This window comes from Octopus sinensis, linkage group LG5, assembly GCF_006345805.1.
Source record: "Octopus sinensis linkage group LG5, ASM634580v1, whole genome shotgun sequence".
NCBI lineage: Eukaryota > Metazoa > Mollusca > Cephalopoda > Octopoda > Octopodidae > Octopus > Octopus sinensis.
Window position 1 is genome coordinate 89,174,895 of NC_043001.1, and position 22,030 is coordinate 89,196,924.

The window sequence follows — 22,030 nt, forward strand, 5'->3', positions numbered from 1 at the left end:
CAGTTCATGAATTTTCATGATGTTTTCATTCATCTAGGAGGTTGATGGTCATCCTGAATGAGATTGGTCTTCAAGTGACAAGTGACCATTCCTAATGCATGGAAACCACTTGTAACTTGTGTTTTGCTCATGATAGCATCCTTGTAAGCTGTTTGAAGCATGATAACTGTTTCAGCCACCATTTTCCCCAGCAGAAAACAGAATTTCATGGATGCACATTGTTCCTTTGTTTCAGCCATTGCAAAAATCAGTGAACAGGGGAGAAGCACTGCAAAACAAAGATGCACCACATGGCAGTATGACTTCACCCGAAGACACCAGTCGGCAAACTGATGCCAGAGCAACACATCAAGTGGCTTCTAGCAGTGGAAGCCTCAACTACAATGGATTGTCCCACAGAGAACATTTCCATTTACTTTTGGGTACCCCCTCATACAAGTATCCAAAAATCAAGGAAAATCTGAAATAAGTTTTCACTCTACCTGGTAGATAAATAAGTAGGTAGGTAGGTAGGTCAATAGTTAATTAATTAATTAATTTTAATGTGCACAAAGCGGTAGAATCAGATGCAGATGGTTCTCATGGCCTCTTTGACTAAATCACGTTCATAGGTCATGAATCAAGCTAGTTAGATATTTTATATTTATTTATGTTTTATTTCTAAATAAAATAGTTTCACTAAACTTTCACTTGTACTAAATAATTCGAATTCTCTTTGTTTTCAGTTAAAAGGAAAATTTCAATTTTATGAATTCAGTTGTGAAGCCTGTCAAACAACTGTTCATATATACTCACAAGGAATGAAACCTGACAGAACAAGATCCTTTGTTTTTATTAGAAATAGTTTGAAATGTTGTTTAGCTCCAGGCCAACCCTGACTTTCTGATCACTAATGACAATCTTGTCTTCTATGAATATGTAGTATAACATTATTTACTGCTAGACTACCTGTAACCCATTGGGTCACCAATAGTTCAAGGTACTCAAAAAAACTGTGTATCTCGGGAATCCATGGTCCAATTTATGCAAAACTTTTGTTATTCTGTGTGTATTCACATTTCAATGATACCTTACTTTCAAAACATTTTTCCCATTATATGCCAGTTTGGCAATTTATAAAGGTACCCAAAAAAACTATGTATCTCAGTAATCCGTGGTCCAATTTACATGAAACTTGTTTTATTCTATTTGTATTCACATGAGCATATGATTCATGACATCTCCTGCTTTTGTCTCTTTCCCTCTGTTTTGCCAGACACTCACCTCTCCCAGCGTCCGATTCCTGATCTCTCCTGTTTCTGTTTCTTTTCCTCTGTCCCACCATATGCTCAGCCTTTACTTTATCATTCCCATCGATCCTTCTATTCACATGCCTGTCCTGATCTTGGGGAAATATTTCGTAAAGGACCCATTCATACTTCGGTGTGAAATAATTTTTTCCACAGGTTTTTTCAAGTGCATTCAACATATCTCACCTCCAAACTCACAGCAAGCCACTTTCTTCTGCAAAAGAAAGGGGGTAGGGGTGGTAGTGACCTTGGAGTTTCCTGGGCAACTCTGAGTTTCCCACCAACAGAGTTTTGTTTTGTTGGGTTTTTTTTCTTTTCCAGGATATTTCACATGCTTTCAACAAATGTGACATCAAAATCATGAGTAAACAGCTCCTTTCTTCAGAAAAGGAAAGATTTGCCTGCTATTTCTTGCACACTCTGCTACCATGTAACAGCTATTTCGGGTCCTTTATCGCAAATCCTGGCTCAGTTAAATCTCTTGTGGATCCAAATGATGTCAACTGTAGTGCAGCATTGTATTGTCTAATTTTGTTTTGGAATTGCTTGGAATCTTGGTCAGTTGATGACAACAGTTTCTTCAATGGCTCTGGGGGTTGGGGGATTGCAGGAAGTTTAACCTTTCTACCACTGCAGCACAGTGCAAGTGTCTCTCCAGGCCACTTCTTTGCTTTATAATGTATGCACTCAGTTGTCATTGCACCAATGGAAACTCTAGTGTCATCTGCATAATGAACTGCTGGGTCATAATTGAAAGCTGCTTCATAGAAGTTGCTATGCTGACACAGTTTGAGAAAACAAAAGCTCAGAAGGGAATTTTGGGGTTTGGTTGTTTTGTATGCTAAAGGTCTTAAAATTTTCCCACATGATCCCTGCTAATTCTAGCATAATAAACGACCACTTGAGGGACTACCTTCAAGTTTGTTTAAAAGAAAGAGATTAAAACTGCAATGAAATAATGGCTTCAAATTTTAGCACAAGGCCAGCAATTTCGAGGTGAGGGAGAGTAAGTCAATTACATCAAACCCAGTGATCAACTGGTACTTATTTTATTGACCTCAAAAGGATGAAAGGCAAAGTTGACCTCAGTGGATTTTGAACTCAGAATGTAAAGACAAATGAAATGTTGCAAAGCAAAATGCTTTGCATGCTAACAATTCTGCCAACTCACCACCTTAACTGCACTGAAATAATGAAAGAAATATTTACTCTGCAGATGAGTGCTGGAAGATGAATAAAGGATATGAAAGAAAATTAGATGTAACATGTCAGGAAAATTATACCCATTAGGAATCAAATGTATAAATATTCAGTAACTAGCAGAAAACCACCTGGAGGGCGGTCTATCTGTTAGTATATATATATATATATATATATATATATATATATAATGTGTGTGTGTAAGCTGTCCAATAGTCCATAAGTCAGGAAAATTCACTTGTATATTTATCAGTAGAGTAATCATTCTGAAACTGCTGTCTCTGAAGAGCACAGAGTTACATAATCAAACACTCCTTTGGACCCCTTGTGCGAAACTGATTGGTATGATCAACCATAGTGAATGTTTAATACTGTACACTTCGATTTATAGATAGACATACAGACAGACATATGTGTGTATATATATATACTGTGAGGTATATTTGCCATCTCAATATGGCTAACCACTAAGGGTGGGTGTTACTGTAGCTTGTAGCCCCAGGAGAACATCTCCTCCAGCTGGCTATAGGCACACTTTCTGTGCCCTATCGGTATTTGCAAAGGGAGATCATCCTTCCCTCGTCAAGCTACGGATTTTGGTGAAGCTTTGAAGTCTCATGATGAGTTTTAAGCAGAATCTCTCAATTAGAATCATGTGTGAGAAGAAAGAGGAGGAGGAGGAGAAGAGAAAATCAAATCAAAAAAGAGAGAACCTCTAAGTCATCAATATTGTATTTTTTTTTTTTTTTGACTTTCCTCTCTGATAACATGAAGATGCTGACATATACTGGACTTAAGCTATGGTCACAAGACTTCTATTGATGGCAATTGAATGGGTTTTTTTTGTTGTTTTTAAGGAACTGGTGCTGTACCTTATCTCATCTGGTTTTCACATTTACAATTGTAATTGCACATCAAATTATTATTACTGAGAACAACAGAGTTGGTAGAGTAGCAAATAATAATAATAATAATAATCATTAATATTATTATTATTTTGAATATTGTATAGTGTGTATGGCAGAATCATTGTATGTCAGACAGAATGCTTAGTGGTGTTTCTTCCGGTCTTAATGTCCCGAGTTCAAATTCCACAAGGTTGACTTTGCCTTCTTCCTTCTTTGCAAATACCAATAGGGCACAGAAAGTGTGCCTATAGCCAGCTGGAGGAGATGTTCTCCTGGGACTACAAGCTACAGTAACACCCACCCTTAGTGGTTAGCCATATTGAGATGGCAAATATACCTCACATTGTCATGCAGTTACTGTTTATACCTCGTTCAGCGATTTATTATTGCTTATATATATACTACTTCTACTGCTACTACTACTAATCATCCAACTTCAGTTGGTGACACTATGAAGTACAGAACTCCATAGTATTTTAAAGTACCTAAAGTGAGTTGATGAATCATAGTTCTATCAGCTAGCAGTAATCTGCTAACTGGATTGGTTGACCCAAGACTGACTGTTGGCTGAAGTGGCTCTTCTGCTGAGGTTGTGTTGCACAGTTTTGCCAAATAAAAGATCAATATGCCCAACTTCACATCTACCATGCAGCTCCCCATGATTTCGCCATGACCCTGGCTTGGGGAATTTTTTCATTGATGTCATCCCCTCTATATACACACTATTGGATGGTCATTGACTCTTATGAGTTCCTCCAACCTTTGACAGGTTTTGTTTTTCATCCCCCAAGGTGTCCAGATCACCCTTCTCCTCAAGCAAGCTTGGTGGAGTTACTGGTTGATTCACCAATGACAGTTGACCAACTATGAAAAATGAATACAATGACCTCAAATCAAAAGATTCACAAAGGTCATCTTTTGACAGAACTCAACAACATTCTTGACCACTCCTAAAAATATTTCAATTCTTTATTCCTTATAGTCTAATCTCTTCTCACTAACATTTTCAACTACTTTTTGTCTTTTTACCTTCCACCTTTTACTTTTCTTTTCCTTTTTCCTTTTTTCTTTTTTTCTTCCTTTTTTCACACATGCTGTTGTATTTACCTTTTGTTTTCTTTTATTACTTTTTATATAAATTTTTGTATTAGTTTTTATATTCATTTTTTCTATTTTTTATTTTTTATTTGTATAATTGTAAGAAAATATCTTTTGATATATAAACCTAAACTACAGAATTTCAGTTTGAAAAAGGCTATTGAAAAGCCCAAAATTCATTAGAGTAACTGTAATCATTATCATTAAAATAAGAATTATCCCCCCAAAAGCCATCTCTACTCATTTTTTAAAGTTATTATACTGTACCAAGAACTTTTTTTATTATTCTACTACACACACAAACACACACACATATATATATATATATATATATACATATATACATATATCATCATCATCATCATCATTTAACGGCCATTTTCCATACTAGCATGGGTTGGAAGGTTCAACCGAGGTCTGGGAAGCCTGGAGGTTGCACCAGGCTCCAGTTTGATTTGGTAGTGTTTCTACAGCTGGATACCCTTCCTAACACCAACCACTCCGTGAGTGTAGTGGGTGCTTTTTACATGCAACCATGTATATATACACACAACATACACATAAACACATATACACATACGACAGGCTCATTTCAGTTTCTGTCTATTAAATCCACTCACAAGACTTTGGTTGGTCTGAAGCTATAGTAGAAACCACTTGCCCAAGGTGCTATGCAGTGGGACTGAATTCAGAACCATGTGGTTGAGAAGCAAACTTATCACACAACCATACCTATATATCACTCTATCAGTGTATCAACCAGACTATTGGATGTTGCTATATCCTGCTGGTCACAGACTTCAAATTGTCTGTCATGACATGGTTTCTACAGTTGGATGCCCTTCCTAATGCCAACCACTTTATAGAGTGTGCTGAGTGCTTTTTATGTGCCACATGTATGCATATATAAGGTTCAGGATTGGCTGTGTGGTAAGTAGCTTGCTTACCAACCACATAGTTCCGGCTTCAATCCCACTGCATGGCACCTTGGGCAAGTATCTTCTACTATAGCCTCAGGCCGACCAAAGCCTTGGGAGTGGATTTGGTAGATGGAAACTGAAAGAAGCCCGTTGTATCTGTGTGTGTGTGTGTGTTTGTCCCCTCCCCAATCACCACTTGACGACTGGTGCTGGTATGACTATGTCCCCGTAACTTTGTGGTTCAGCGAAAGAGATTGATAAAATAAGTACTAGGTTTAAGAAATAAGTCCTGGGGTCAATCTGTTTGACTAAAACCATTCAAGGTAGTGCCCCAACATGGCCATAGTCAGATGACTGAAACAAGTAAAAGAATATATATAAATATCTAATTATATATGTATGTATATATATATATATATATATATATATATATATATATATATATCATCATCATCATCATCATCATTATTGTCGTCGTGTAACGTCCACTTTCCATGCTGGCATGGGTTGGATAGTTTGACTGAGGGCTGGCAAGCCAAAAGGCTGCACCAGGTGCCAATTTGATTTGGCAAAGAGCCTGTTGCAGCCTTCTGGCTCACCAGCCCTCTTGTGTGTATGTGTATGTTATTGTAAATAAGTGTCACTGTCATAGAAACAGTGTCATTCATTTCCAATATTCTTCAAAAACATGTCAGGCCATGAGGAATTATTACCTTTCTTGGGAACAGGTGAGTGTTGGCTACAGAAAGAGCATCCAGCAATAGAAAATCTGCCTTAATAAACTTTGTCCAACTTTTGCAAGCATGGAAAAGTGGGTGCTAAACTGATGATGATGACGATGGTGATGATGATGATAATGATGATGATGACTAGAATATGAGACATTTGTTCCAGTTCATTACATTCTTAGTTCGATTCTTGCTGAGGTCAACTTTGCCTTTCATTCTTCCAAGGCTGATAAAATAAAATATCAGTCCAGTACTAGAGTCAATATAATCAACTGTTCCAAGGCAGCAACCTAGCAGAATTATTAGCACACCAGACAAAATGCTTGGTGGCATTTCATCTGCCTTCACCTTCTGAGTTCAAATCCTGCCAAGATAAACTTTGCTATCCATCTTTTTAGGGTTGATAAAATAAGTACCAGTTAAGCACTGAGGTCAATGCAATCAACTTACCTGCTTCCCTGAAATTACTGGCCTTGTGTCAAAATTAGAAATTAATATAATCACCTATTCCACACCCACCACCAAAAGTTTGGCCTGAGTCCTTACTAGAAACAGTTATATGTGGCTATGTTTGTTCTTGATACTGTATCTTTTGTTCCTTTCCTTACTGCAGTTATTTTTTATCAGTAAGTTACATCATTGACTAAATTAAAAGATTAACAAAAGATATGATCTTATAACAACCCAATATCTCATACAATTGGACATTCCTCTTCTTCACAAGGCAGTAGGTTTTGCGAAAGTCAAGCTTTAATAAATATAATCTTAGTTAATCCTCAACAACCTTTTACCACATTGAATGCTTGATTTCACACCAGCGTTTCATCTAATATATCACTATCAAATTCAAGTTAATCTAGACACGATATTTTGAAGATCAACTGTGTCAGGCTATTATTTCTGATTTTCAAAATATGAAGTATTAGAGATAAACTTCCTCCTGGATAGGATATTGGGAGTAATTTTTTTCCCAATATACAACAAATTTGAAGCAACAGAATACATACATACACATACACACACACACGTACATACATACATACAGAGCAACAATAATAATCCATAGATGGAATTTGTAAATATCTTAATGCATCGCTACATGTGTTTTCATAAACTACATGTTTCTTAAGATCACAGTCAGTATTCCTCGGATGATTACAGTACAGTCCATATTATCCATGGACATCAGGTGGATCATATTCGTGTGTTCATTTCTTTGGGTGACATGATGGCATTAACAGATGTGAAGTTATCCTTCATCTTCTCAATGTCTTCAACATCACTGCCTTCAGCTTGGGAAAATGACCAAAAGTCACAGGAAGCAAGGTCTGGATTGTAGGGAGGCTTTGTTTATCAATTTTGACCAATGAGATGGTTGATTGGGGTATGTAGGCAGTTCTGTGTGTATCTGGTGGGGAGGAGTGCAAGCTAGCATAATAAAATAGGAGCTTTTATATGCATATTCAAAACATTTGCCATAAACGAACTTAAAGGACATATATATATATATAGTTTTACAATTCTACAGCTTGAATAGAGAAGTATACCACTTTTAGCTCTTGTTTTAGGTCTGTTTTGGACCAAGGATTCATAAGGCTAGTTATACAAGTCCAATATCCCAATATTACCCCTGAACAGAATGCCATTCCATAGCAAGGTTTCTCATTTATAGCTGAGTAGACTGGAGTAATGTAAAATGAAGTGTTTTACTCAAGAACACAAAGCACTGTCATCATCATCATCATCATCATTATCATCGTTTAGCGTCAATTTTCCATGCTGACATGGGTTGGATGGCTTGATTGGAGACTGGCAAGCCAGTAGGCTGCACCAGGCTCCAGTCTGATCTGACAAGGTTTCTACATCTGGATGCACTTCCTAATGCCAACTGCTCCAAGAGTGTAGTGGGTGCTTTTTACATGCCACTGGAATGGGAGCTAGTGAGGTGGCACTGACATCAAACACATTTGGATGATGCTTTTTATGTGCCACCAGCACAGAAGCCAGTAAGGTGGTACTGGCATCAACCCTATCAGATAATTGAAGCCACAATCTAAAAATTGTGAGCACAATGCCCTAACCAGAAGGTTACATGCCTTCACATATCACTTCATTGTAACATCTTACACCCAATGAGAGATCTTTTGAATGGTTGTGTGGTAACCCAATATTATATAAGGAAGTAAGGCTGCCAGAAATGTTAGCACACCGGGCGAAATGCTTAGCAGTATTTCGTCTGCTATTATGTTCTGAATTCAAATTCCACTGAGGTCAACATTGCCTTTCATCCTTTTGGGGTCAATCAAATAAGTACCAGTTATGCACTGGGGTCGATCTAATCGACTTAATCCTTTTGTCTGTCCTTGTTTGTCCCCTCTATGTTTAGCCCCCTTGTGGGCAATAAAGAAATAAATATTATATAAGGACATGATAAATTAAACAATATAGTTTCAACATAACCATAAATACGTAGCACCTTCATGGTTAGAATGTCTTTGATCATAGGTCTGCATGATTGTGATTGATATGAGGCATTTGTAGGTAATACAGTTTACCTAGATGTATGTAGCTCAACCTACATACAAATAGAACTGAATAGTTGACAGTTTAATATCTTGGTCAAGGACTCGGTATTTGACATGCATTCCAGAAGTTTTGAGACTTTTCTTAACTGTCCTAAATTGTTATAATTTTAGTATATCATTACTATATATCTAATAATCTGACCTCCCAACTTTTGTTATCCCAGACTGCAGGAGGCAGCTGTAAAAGCACATGCAACATACTCTACTAAATACTGCTTGTCACAGCTGACTAGTTTACAAAATGCAGTTGGGACATGATGACAATTTGGAGGCTCACAATGTAATTAAGTTTAGTGTTAAACTCAAATACTCTTGCATTGGAGATAATGAACTCAACCATTTCCCTGCTGTCACCAATGCACCTTTCCTTTTGCCCAACTCTGATGTTCATATCTTCATCAATAATTCAGTATAAAGTAACCACACCAACTCCAAAGTGATGAAGGCTTGATCTACTGTTATGATCCTTAAATCAAGAGACAGAGCATCCAGTGGAAGCATACTGGCTCCACCAGACCTAAGAAGGCTAGGCAAAGCAAGTCCACCAAGGAGCTCATGATGATCCACTTTCTCTACAGCAAGGGCACCATCTACATCTTCTGGGTTCCCTCTGGCCAGATGGTCAATAAAGAGTACTCTATGGAGGTTTTGGGGAGTTCAGCAAGATATTCTAATACAAAACGCCAGAGTTCTCCGGCTTGGGTTAGTGGCACCTGCACCAGGGTAATGTACCAGTTCACAATTCCATCCTGGTACCAACCACTTGACAGAGACGGGTGTCAAATCTATCCCTCACTATCCCTACAATCCAGACCTTGCTTCCTGTGACTTTTGGTCATTTTCCCAAGCTGAAGGCAGTCATGTTGAAGACATTGAGAAGATGAAGGATAACTTCACTTTAGAGGACTTCCATAGGGCCAGACAAAGTGGCTGGAGTGCTACAAGTGCATTGAAGTCAGAGATTAAAGTTTTTTGTATTCTTTTGGAATTAAAAAATGTGTCCCCTGAAAAAGCCTCAAAACTTCTGGAATGCACCCTAACCCTAATTTTATTCTATCACAATGTGGTACCTACAAACAGCTATACTGGGCTATTGACAGTTTAATGTCTTTGTCAAGGACACTTTAAAGTGTTCTGTATCACACTGTGCTACTTATATACACTAAGAAGACTGAAATGCTTACAGCTTGAAATCTCAGTTAAGGAAACAGTACAGTGTAGTGCATCACATTGTGGTACCTATATACAGCTAGGTAGACTGGACTGTTGATGCTGGGTCTCTTGATCAAGAGCACAATGCACGTCACTCTATGGAACCTACCTACAGTTTGATAGACTGGACTGGCTGGGTTATAAATACAACACAGCAAACCATACTACAATGTGGTGCCCACTTATAATTAGATTGACAGCTTAGGTATCACTCTGTGATATCTACTTACAGCTAGGTGGATAGAGATGTTAACATTTGAAGGCCTTGGCCATAGATATATTACAGTACTAGGAATATGATATGAACATCAGATATTTTTGTTAATATTCCAGTACTCTAGTAATTCAGCTACCCATAACTCCTCACAATTGGTAATGGGTTTGTTTTTTTTAATTACTGAATAATTATCAATTAAAATTGATTGAAATTTATACTGTTTCTCTCTTCAGATTTAATGAGATAATCCTTTTGATCAGATATTTATCTGCATAATCAAATAAGCTTCAGCTAATTTGCTGTCATCAAGTTAATCTTTAATAATTCCTCCAGCTCTCTTATTCATTCTCTTAGCTACCCACTTTCTACCATCTTCCTCCCTCTCCTTTTCCTGTGTCTTCTCCTCCTCTCAGTTTTTCTCTTATCTTCCTCCCTTACTCTCCTCTTTCATTGATTGGTTGTGTCTTTGACAATTTCTCTCTTTGTCATCTCCTTCATGAGATTCAGATTCCTTAGATCAGCTTTTACCACTTCTTCCCATGTCTTTGTTGTAGTTCCTCTTCCACAGGTTCCTTCCAAATTCAACCCTTGGCACCACATTACAAAACTGTAATCTGCCATCACATTCCATTTCTATATCAACTCTGTCATATCTTATATACACTGCATCTGATTCCTCTTATACCCAGTTTTTCTTTCAATTCATTTGTGACCCATTGTTCCCACTAACATTAAACATAGACATGGCTGTATGGTTAAGATGCTTACTTTGAAACCATATAATTTTGGTTCAGTCTCACGACTTGGGCAAGTGTTTTCTACTATAGCTCTGAGTCAACCAATACCTTGCATGTGACTTTGGTAGACAGAAACTCTGTGTAGAAGCCCATCACATATGTATATGTGTGTGTCTTTGTGTTTATGTTTTTTTTTAATGAAGACAGATGAAACACTGCTATGCATTTCACCTGGCGTGCTAACGTTTCTTATTTCTTTATTGCCCACAAGGGGCTAAACATAGAGGAGACAAACAAGGACAGACAAAGAGGTTAAGTCAATTACATCGACCCCAGTGCATAACTGGTACTTAATTTATCGACCCCAAAAGGATGAAAGGCAAAGTCGACCTCGGCGGAATTTGGACTCAGAACGTAACGGCAGACCAAATACCGCTAAGCATTTCACCCGGCATGCTAAAGTTTCTGCCAGCTCCCCACCTGTGTTTATGTTTGTCCCCATCATACTGCTTGACAACCACTGTTGGTTTGTTTACATTTCTGTAGGGATCTGGCAAAAGAGAAGATAAAATAAGTACCAGACTTAAAAAATAAGTACTGAGATTGATTTGTTTGACATAACCCTTCAAGGCCAACATAACCATAGTCCAATAGTTAAAATTAGTAAAAGAAAAGATCCAACAATCTCCACCTCATTTATTTTTTACCTTCACATTCTCTTCCACATTCAGTTCCCATTATACATTCTACCCTTCACTCAAAGAAAAACTTTATTTGTTACCTGCTGAAGTAATTGCTCCTTAAACTTTTTACTCTGACTTCTATGCTTTCAAAACACTCTCCTCTAATGCTAACTGGACCACCTATGTCAAAGAAGCTATCAACTACTTCCAAGGAGTCAGCTGTTCATTTAAAAGAATATATTTATGGCTGCTGTTATAGTTAACTATTCTTGCACATCTGTTACTTATGAATCCTTTCTTTTCTGTCAGCCTGCCTGTAATCCCACTGCATTTTTTATGCACCTGTAATTTATAGTAAATACGCTATATGATATTCCCATCTACTCTTTTTATGCATATTAAGTACAGCCACATCTCTTATGGCAGCAGAACTCTGTTTTCTTTCGTGCTGATTAAAACTTTTGTCTCTGTTAGGTTTACTTTAAGACCTCTTGATTCTAGGTATTGATTCTCTGCTTGAAATTTGTAGTTTAACTCTTCAACATATTCAGCTATGGGAACTAGGTCAATTTTAAACTTTTTTGTTATGGTATGGAAAATTACATCAAACTGTTGGAGGTCTGAGAACTATGCTCTGATGAACACATGCCTGGATGCCTTGTTGAACTCATTGCTAACTCTACCCTCGTTGAAAGCAAATCATCTACATGTTTTACACCCTTAAAGCAACATGGAATAAGAGGTATCTTACTTGTAAAACAGGTAAGGGTCAGTGACTCAAAGGGAATCTAGTTGTAAAAGAATGCCTTAACAACACATTTATGTGTTCCATGCTAATATGAAAGAACAGAAGTAAAGTGAATGAAGACATTTTTGCCACCATGGCAGTCTATATCAGTCATGGGCAAACCAGCCCACAAGCTTTCTGAATGGCATACCTAATGAAAAATTACCTTTAATTTTATAATACTGCCACCCACCTGATGATGAGCTATGTCTCACATGGGTTGTATCTTGGAAAGGTTGTTCATATCTGGTCTACATGCATATCTTGATAATATAGATTTCACAAAATTTTCTGTTGATATTCCTACACCCATTCCTCAATAATATATATAAAAAAAGATCAAAGTTTTAATATTTAATTTCTACTCTGTGATAAATAGTAAAACTACATGTGAAGTATTATAATAATCATACAAAACATTGGCAAGTTTGTTTCCAGTATACTACCACTAACTTTCTTCCTTAAATGACCTTATGAAAAAAAGAAAATCAAAATTTTCTGACCATGCATTCAGGTGCTATGATACAGGCAACATTTGAGCAAATACACTTTATTAATAACTGCATCTTAATTGAATAATTGACACTGAAACTTTTAAGACAGGGATAAAAGTGCGAAGTAATTTGGAAGAAGGGCCTAGGCATGGTTATATGGTAAAGAAGTTTACTTCCCAATCATGTGCTTTCAGGTTCAGTCCTGCTGTGTGGCATCTTGGGCAAGTATATACCTTCTGCTACAGGTCGACCAAAGTCTTATGACTGGATTTGGTAGATGGAAACTCATATACATATATATATTAATATAAAGAAAACAGAAAAAATGTTGTGGATACTTGTTTTATTTGTTTCACAATAAGAACATAGCAAATAGTTTAATACAAATAAAATTTAAAGGAACATAAATTAACATAAAATAAGCATAAAAAGTGCCTACACATTTCAATCTGATCTCTAGGTAAACAGTGCTTTGAATCTGCAGGGTTCAAACCATATTAAGAATTGTAGATGTAAAAAATAACACAATGTAACCAGATATCATCAAGGCTGCCTTGTGTAAAAGACTAATGCTTTAATATTATATCATTGATAATACCAGTACCAGTTGATCTCTGGTTTTTATAATCCCTAAGGAGGACATTACATCCTCAAATTGACTATATATATATAGGCTATATCAAATCTCTGACAGTTTGTCGCTGGAAAAAACATAGTATTTTGTGAGTGGAATGAGTTTTTCATCACTAACTGGTGATTATCACACACTAAAAACAGGTAACTACCCATAAACCTGGGTTTGTGTGTATCCCATAAGGCTAGTGATGGGAGCGATGACCTTCCCTCGTAAATTCTAATTGGACACAGGCAGTGTGTTGTTAGCTAGCTGGAGTAGTTGTCTTCCTGGGGCTAAAAACAGCAGTAACATCATCCTCTAAGTAACATCATCCTAGTCGGCAAATATATTTTATGATATATATATATATATATATATATGTGTGACCCCGTGTGTATCATTGGCGATTTTCTTTTTCTGTCTTCCCTTCCTTGGACCTTTCCTTTTTCTATGTTTCTGACAAAGAGCTCCGCTCAAAATGTTAAATTCTCCTTCTTTCTTTCCTTTCCTGAGTGTTCAATAGCACTATACTTGTTCCATGTCCTCGCATTGTTGTGTTTTCTCTTTGTGTTTTCATGTTTGGATTAACTATATATATATATATAAGATAGAGATGTAAATAGCACAGAAGTAAGTCGAAGACATTTCAATTTAAGAAGGAATTTAATAAAAATGATTTTAAAAAGCATATAAAGAAAATATGCAATTTTTTAAATCATTTTTATCAAATTCCTTCTTAAATTGAAATGTCTTAGACTTACTTTTATGTCATTTCCACCGCCATCTTTTATATATAAAAATTTGATTTGTATAGATCTCTAAACTTTTTTCAACTATGTGACCTCGTGAGTACCGCTGGCGATTTTTTTCCTCTGTCTTCCCTTCTCGGGATCTTTCCTTCTCCTATGTTTCCGACGAAGAGCTCCGCTCGAAACGTTAAACCCTCCTTCTTCCCTTCTTTCCTGAGCATCCAATAATACTTTATTTGTTCCACGTCCTTGCGTTGTTGTGTTTTTTTGTGTTTTCTTGTTTGGATTAACTTTATATATATATATATACATATATATATATATATATATATATATATATTATATATATATATATATATATATATATATATATATATATAAGGTGTAGGCATGGCTGTATGATAAGAAGCTTGCTTCCCAACCACATTGTGGTGATGAGGAGAAGGAGGAGGAGATTTATATAAGGGTAATAATATAGGGGTAACATCTCTTACAATTTATCTCTGGAATAAGTGAAATGTTTCCAGAGGCTGAACACTAACTACAGTACAGTTAATTTGTAAATATATGTTTGTAGTAGGTGGTGGTATTAAAACCAAAGATTGGCATTTATTGTACACAATTGTTCAAGAAGAGATATTGTTGCTTCTTGAGACATTTGAATAGATTTGTTTGAATAGAACAACAAACCTATTCAGATAGAGTTGACATCATTAACATTATCATCAGCAGCAGCTTGCGTAAGACCATAAAACTACTATTGACAGTAGATTTATACAAGTATATTTATTTATTTATTTACATATTTTTATATTTATTCATTTATTATTATTATTATTATTATTATTATCATTATTATTATTATAATTATTATTGAGTGAGAGAGCAGTTCATGCCATCAAAGTGACACTGGGGTAAAATATACGAAGCCCAATATACCCATCATGACTTACCCGTCTGATAAGGGTACACCAGGCACATGCATCACAACCATATGTGCGCGACATGGTGATCTCATATCAAGATAAACAGCACATGACCTTGCAGGTGGGGCCCAGTTAGAATTTTCTTCAGGTTGAGTAGCCCATCCCGTTCAAAAGGTCCCTGAATAAGGGTTGTTTAAGGATGTTGAAAGAACCACCCATGTTTCCAGAGGTAAATTATTCAAACCCCAAAGAATCCCTCTCAACACAGGGCTATGATGCTCCCCCACTACTTCTGCTCGTGATCAGAGATGCACATATCGTCAGCCACTAAGGGACATGCTCAACTGGTTAAGGTCAAACAACTGACAAGCAAATCTGTGGTATTGAGCAGAATATTTGCTGTAGCCCATCTTTTATACCAAGACAAAACAATGTACGTGATAACACTTCCAATCAGTTAAGATCAGAAGCCATGAGAGCCACTGCCTGGTACTGCATCAGGGCATTATTATTATTATTATTATTATTATTATTATTATTATTATTATTATTATTATTATTATTATTTAGCTTGATTTGGGGTCATTTTAGTTACTAGTTGAGTCTTTACCTGAAATCTAAGGCCAGTAACTGTATTAAAGCAATAGGAATTTTCTCAAGATGGGCTATTGAAGCTAGTGCAATCTTTTGGACATCATGTACATTTCTTAACTAAAGACCCTTTCTTTAACTATGCCTAATGTTACTACTATTACCAGTAAGGAATTGTTTTTAGTTTCTATATTCTGTTGATTTCTATTATTATTATAGTGAAACTGTTCTGCATGCTCTTGTCCAGTGCCCAGGCATCGCTGACTTGTGGATTTATGTCAAATGCTTGCTGTCATGTAGGACAGATTCAACTATAAACTGAATTTATTGTGAAGATCGTCCCACCCACTTCCTCAGGCCAGGAAGGGCAGGCAGTATTTATTTGTCTGGTAGTCTTAGCAAAAGAGGTAATGTGGGAGCAGATTGAAAAGGCTGAAGACAGATACTTTTTTCTTTGGCCAAGTCCTCCTCAACTTTTTCAAGTTTCACTTAAAAAGGAAAGTGAAAGTAGAGAAGGAAGTGTTGGTTCCCAGCAATTTTGTTAAAAGGTGAGTGAGTGAATAAGCCTACTCTGAGTATATGCCTGTAACTTGAAAGAAAATGATGTGGAGTGGGCACTTGCCCTAATGGTCAGGTTGACCATGGTTTTGTGGGGTTTTCATGAGCATCCCTAAGAAGTTTCCCTCTTTTGAGGAATTATTCTGTTTTTCTACTTTTTATATGCTTCTTTATGTAACCCCACATTGTATTGTCCATTTCTTTCCCCAACGTTTTTTTTTTGTAAACCCTTAGTGGTAAAGAAAGCATTATTATTATTGTTGTTGTTATTTAGGCAGTGAGCTGGCAAAATCGTTAGCATGCTGGGTGAAATGCTTAGTGGTATTTTGTCTGTTGCTACATTCTGAGTTCAAATTCCACCGAGGTCGACTTTGCCTTTCATCTTTTTAGGGTCAATAAAGTAAGTACCAGTTGAAAACTAGGGTAAATATAATCAATTTATCCCCACCTCCCCCAAGTTGCCCTTGTAGCAAAAATTTGCTATAATCATTATTATTATTACATAAGTTGTCAAGCTAGCAGAATCGTTAGTACAGCGAGCAAAATGTTTAGTGGCATTTCATACATCTTTATGTTCTGAGTTCAATTTCTACTGAGGGTGACTTTGCCATTCACCTTTTGGGGGTCAATGAAATAAGTACCAGTTGCGCACTGGGGTTGATGTAGTTGACTAGTTCCCTCCCCACAAATTTCAGGCCTTTAGTTAAAAAAATTATCATTATTATTATTATTATATTATTATTATTATATTATTATTATTAATGCAGAAAGCTAGCAGAATCATCAGCATGTCAAATAAAATGCTTGGCAGCAATAAACTGTTGGAGGTCTGAGAACCATGCTCTGATGAACACGTGCCTGGATGCCTTGTTGACCTCACTGCTAACTCTACCCTTGTAGAGTTACCCTTCTGACTCTTTATGTTCTGAGTTCAAACACTGCTATGGTCTGCTTCTGCTTTGCCTTACATCCTTTCAGGGTGGATAAAATAAGTACCAGTCGAGTACTGGGGTCAATGTAATCAACTTCCCTCTCACCAAAAATTTAAGGCCTTGTGCCTAGAGTAGAAAGGATTATTATTATTTTGACAGATATACCAAATACACTTCTGTGTTGCTGAAGTGTATGCAATATTGTCTTCTTATAGTGGTGGTGGTGGCAGTGGCAGTGGCAGCGGCAATGGCAGTGGAAGCAGTGGTGGTAGTGGTGGTTGTGGTGGTGGTGGCAGTGGTGGGGGCGATGGTGGTGGCGGTGGTGGTGGCAGCAGTGATGGTGGCAGCGGCGGTGGTGGTGGCAGCAGCGATGGTGGTGATGGCACTGGTGGTGGTGGTGGTGGTGGTGGTGGCAGTGGTAGTGGTGGCGGCGATGGTGGTGGCAGTCATCGTCGTCTTCTGGTTGTAGTTGTTATTGTTCCCAATGTTAACCTAACATCAAAGATATTTTCAACCGCAATTGTAAAGGCATCTAGGATTGCATTATTTAATGCACTCTTTCCTTATAAAACACTACAGAATATCATTAGAGGGGAAACTTGACTGCTATTTTTACCAGGGTTGGCAACCATAGTCCTTTAATGCCATAGCAACGGAGTTTCATGTTTTACCTGGAATTTATTAGATTTGTTTCTTGTTGCTTTCATTGAAACATTTCTCTTTGTAGTGAAAGTATTTATAATACAAGTAGGTGACTGTTTAGAGAATGTATTGTGTATATATTAGCAGGTGGGTGTATAAAATATGTGTTGTGTAAGACGTGTTATATAGTTTTGCAAGGTGAGTGTATAAAATATATGTCATCTAAGTAGTGTTATATAGTATTGATAGGTAAGTATCCTCATTATCATCATCAACATTTAACATCCATTTTTCATACTGGCATGGGTTGGATGGCTTGATAGGAACTGGCAAAGCCAGGGTCCACACTAGGTTCCTTAGTCTGTTTTAACTTGGTTTCTATAGCTAGATGCCCTTCCTAACACCAACCACAATACAGAGTGTACTGGGTGTTTTTTACGTGGCGCCAGCACCTACACCAATGATTTTTTACTTGACACCTCGGTTTTAGAATCTCAGTTCTGTTGTGGTGGGCAGGTTATGTAAGTAGTGTTATATAATATCAGAAGGTGCATAAAATATCTTCTGTGAAAGTAATGCCATAATATTGTTTTGGTCATGAGGAAATATTAACTTGTTTAGAAACAAGTAAGAGTTGGGTGACAGGAAGAGCATCTGGCCATAGAAAAATCTACCTCAGCAAATGTTCATCTGATCCATGAAAGCATGGAAAATAGTGCTCATTTTCCAATATGTGGTTATTTTTTTAAGATGGTACAATGTAATTTCTGAGATTTTTGGCTGTGTTAATATGAGAGGCTTGCCACCCATCAAGTATGGTGTTTTCATTCTTATTTGTGTCAGTCTTTGATTTTCCATATTCCATGAATGTTCAATCATCTTCCCTCTTGGGAATTCAGAAATAGTTGGATGATAAAAATGTTGTGTTATGTTGATGGGTTCTAGGTAAAGATTTTCTAAAATCCATAATCATCAGGATAAAAGATAAAGACCCTTCCTTAAGGGCCAGTTTATTGGTTTCTATGACATGTATATTCCCTACCTGGACAGAACGCTAGTCCATTGCAGGATTACACATTTTTGCCAGTCAAGTGGACTAGGCATGAAATGAAGTGTTTTTCTCAAGAACACAACGCATAACCCAGTCCCAGAATCAAAATTACATTCTTACAATCATGACTTCAACACCCTAACCACTAAACCACACACTTCCATCCATAATCATAAGTTCAACAAATATATATATATATAATATATATATATATACACACACACACATACACACATACACACAATAAAATGTAAAAATGTTCTGCTCAAATATGTCCTTCAGTGCTTGAATGGATTTGAACTTAGAATCTATGCACTGGTAGATGAATATATTATCTACTCAGTCTTTTCACTTGTGTGTGTATATATATATATATATATATATATTATATATATATATATCACTTTGATCACCTTGACCGACCAGTCCGTCGGGCGTCCATTTGACACCGCTGGTCACAGCACACTGTCCACTCCTCACTGGATCGCGCCTTTCTCATCCACGTGATCCCAATCGTCCTCCAGAAATCATGACTCCAGCGTCGTGGAGGCCTTCCCAGTGGTCGTTTCCACTAATGCAGGTACCACTCAACAACTGCGTGGGTCCACCGACAACTGCGCGGGTCCACCGATTATATATATATGTAATATGTATGTATATATATATATATTATATATATATATATATATATATATATATGTATATGTATATATATATATGTGTGTGTATATATATATATATATATATATATATATATAACACACACACACACAGATGTAACCCAAATTTACTGCAATAAAGACAGATTGGTTCCTCTTGAATTCTTTGTAAACTCTTAAAAATATCTCCTGTGTATATATATATACTACCAAACAAACTTGATTTTTATTGAACTCCTTATACTTTTTGTTGAATATTTTCTTGTAAACTGTTTTTAACATTTTCTTATTATTATCAAAGAATGTATATATGTATTTTAATACTTTTGTGACAACTAGTACTTAACACAACAAAGCTCTACATTTTACTTTTGACAATCTTTTTCTAAAAAAGTGAAACCGGTCAAGTGAATAAACATCTTTAAAATTGCATTTTCAAACCTTCTTTCATATATATTTCCACTCGTGTGGTTCCTTACAACTTCACTTTGTTATATATCAATGGAATTTGTAGCTGTGATACCAGTGCCGGTGGTACGTAAGAGAACCATCTGAGCGTGGCCGTAGCCAGCGCCGCCCGACTGGCTTCTGTGCCGGTGGCACGTAAAAAGCACCATTCGACCATGGCCGTTGCCAGCTTCGTCTGGTCCCCGTGCTGATGGCATGTAAAAAGCACTATCCGATTGTGGCTGTCTGCCAGCCCCGTCTGGCACCTGTGCTGGTGGCACGTAAAAAGCACCCACTACACTCACGGAGTGGTTGGCGTTAGGAAGGGCATCCAGCTGTAGAAACACTGCCAGATCAGACTGGGCCTGGTGCAGCCTTCTGGCTTCCCAGACCCCAGTTGAACCGTCCAACCCATACCAGCATGGAAAGCGGACGTTAAATGATGATGATGATATATACAAACATATATGTAAATACATAGTGAAAATAATAGAAATGAAACTAATATATATACACATAGTGAAAGTATTAAAACTGAGAGTATTATCTCACATTACAATAGAGATGTTATTGTTTCACTTTTGACACGTAATACTGAAATAGTGTAAGAGATAAGATATTGCTCTGGGCTAACATTAGGCCAGAAGTTCAAAATTTTTTGGGCCCATAACAGTGCATGGACCGTAAGTAAAGCATGTGTAAAATTTGAATGAAATCGGTTGGGTAGTTCTTGAATTTCAGTGATGCATACACACACATGCATTCTCAGTTTTATATATATATGTATATCTTGAAGAGCATAAGGAATAAAAAAAGTAAATTATTTAGCTTTTTTTCTCAGTCTAATTACCAGTAGTTTTACGTGTTGCATTTTAGTAAGACATGGTAAATCTAACTTGGTAACATATGTAGTCAGGATTTGCCTTTTCTATTTCTTACACTCTTAAATTCATATTCACCATAATTAGCAATTTTCATTGCTAAACTGTGAGTTGTATGGAGGCAGTTAAAGAAATTTCCATGTTTCAATATGGAATGAAGTGTATAACCTACGATGGTTAATAAACTTTGTTGATCATTTATACTCTGTTTTTTGTCATCCATACAATCCATGTACATGCTTGGTACTTACTAACATTCTATAGTAATATCTTTTCATATTATGCTACTCTATCACCACTCTCTTTCTTTCTCTCTCTCTCTCTCTCTCTCGCTCTCACACACACACACACATATCGACATATGCATACATACACACACATATATATATACATAATTATAAACAAGGGCAAAAGAAAAAAGATTTCCATGCCAATATGCTAAGAATAGACTTTAAATCGTCAATCACCACATTACAATATACATTCACCATGAATACACGTTGTGCTGAAATCGAGGAAGGCAAGCTAACAGAATTGGTGATTGATGATTTAAAGTCTATTCTCAGCATATTGGCATAGAAATCTTTTTTCTTTTGCCTTTGTTTATAATTGTTTATAATTTTCACCTTTAAAGGTATTTTAATATGCTGCCACTTTGATGAAATTTTCTTTGGAAAAAATTTTATCTTATATTAGAAGTATATATTAATATATTAATATATAATATATTAATATCATTTCAGCATAAAGCAACAGAATGGAAAGAAAGATTAAAAGCAGTAGTATTCCATTAGCGAATTTTGACCCACAAATTGTGGTAAAACTTCACAAAAATGTGGAAACTGAGGCTGCGAACTGGTTTATTGACAAACTGCAAATGGATCGGAAATTTGGTGGTGGAAATTTGATTGTAAAATCTGTTATCAATGAAAAGAAGGAGGTAAGTGAAAATACCACAACATTATTGCAGTGTCTTTTCTCCTTAATCAGCTATTTTCTCCTCTTATCTAAAAACGATATGTGTTGATATAAAGTTTACTTGGTAATCTTGTGGTTTTGTGTCCTATTTTACTGAGAGAAGCCTATTGTATATATATATGTATACAAATATATATACATA

At 36.5% G+C, this 22,030-nt stretch overlaps 1 protein-coding gene across 5 annotated transcripts in view; it reads left to right on the plus strand.

The window, feature by feature from the left end:
- Positions 1-22,030, plus strand: part of LOC115211809 (anoctamin-10) — a 251,375-nt gene that overhangs the window by 135,137 nt on the left and 94,208 nt on the right. For 3 of the 5 annotated variants that reach the window (XM_029780514.2, XM_036502909.1, XM_029780515.2), the window contains exon 2: positions 21,654-21,850. In XM_029780514.2, coding sequence (XP_029636374.1) covers positions 21,668-21,850 — 183 coding nt within the window. In that variant the 5' untranslated portion in view covers positions 21,654-21,667. Of the gene's footprint in view, positions 1-15,959; positions 16,289-19,555; positions 19,567-21,653; positions 21,851-22,030 lie in introns of those variants that run through there. The other 2 variants (XM_036502908.1, XM_036502910.1) reach the window with 2 other exon arrangements.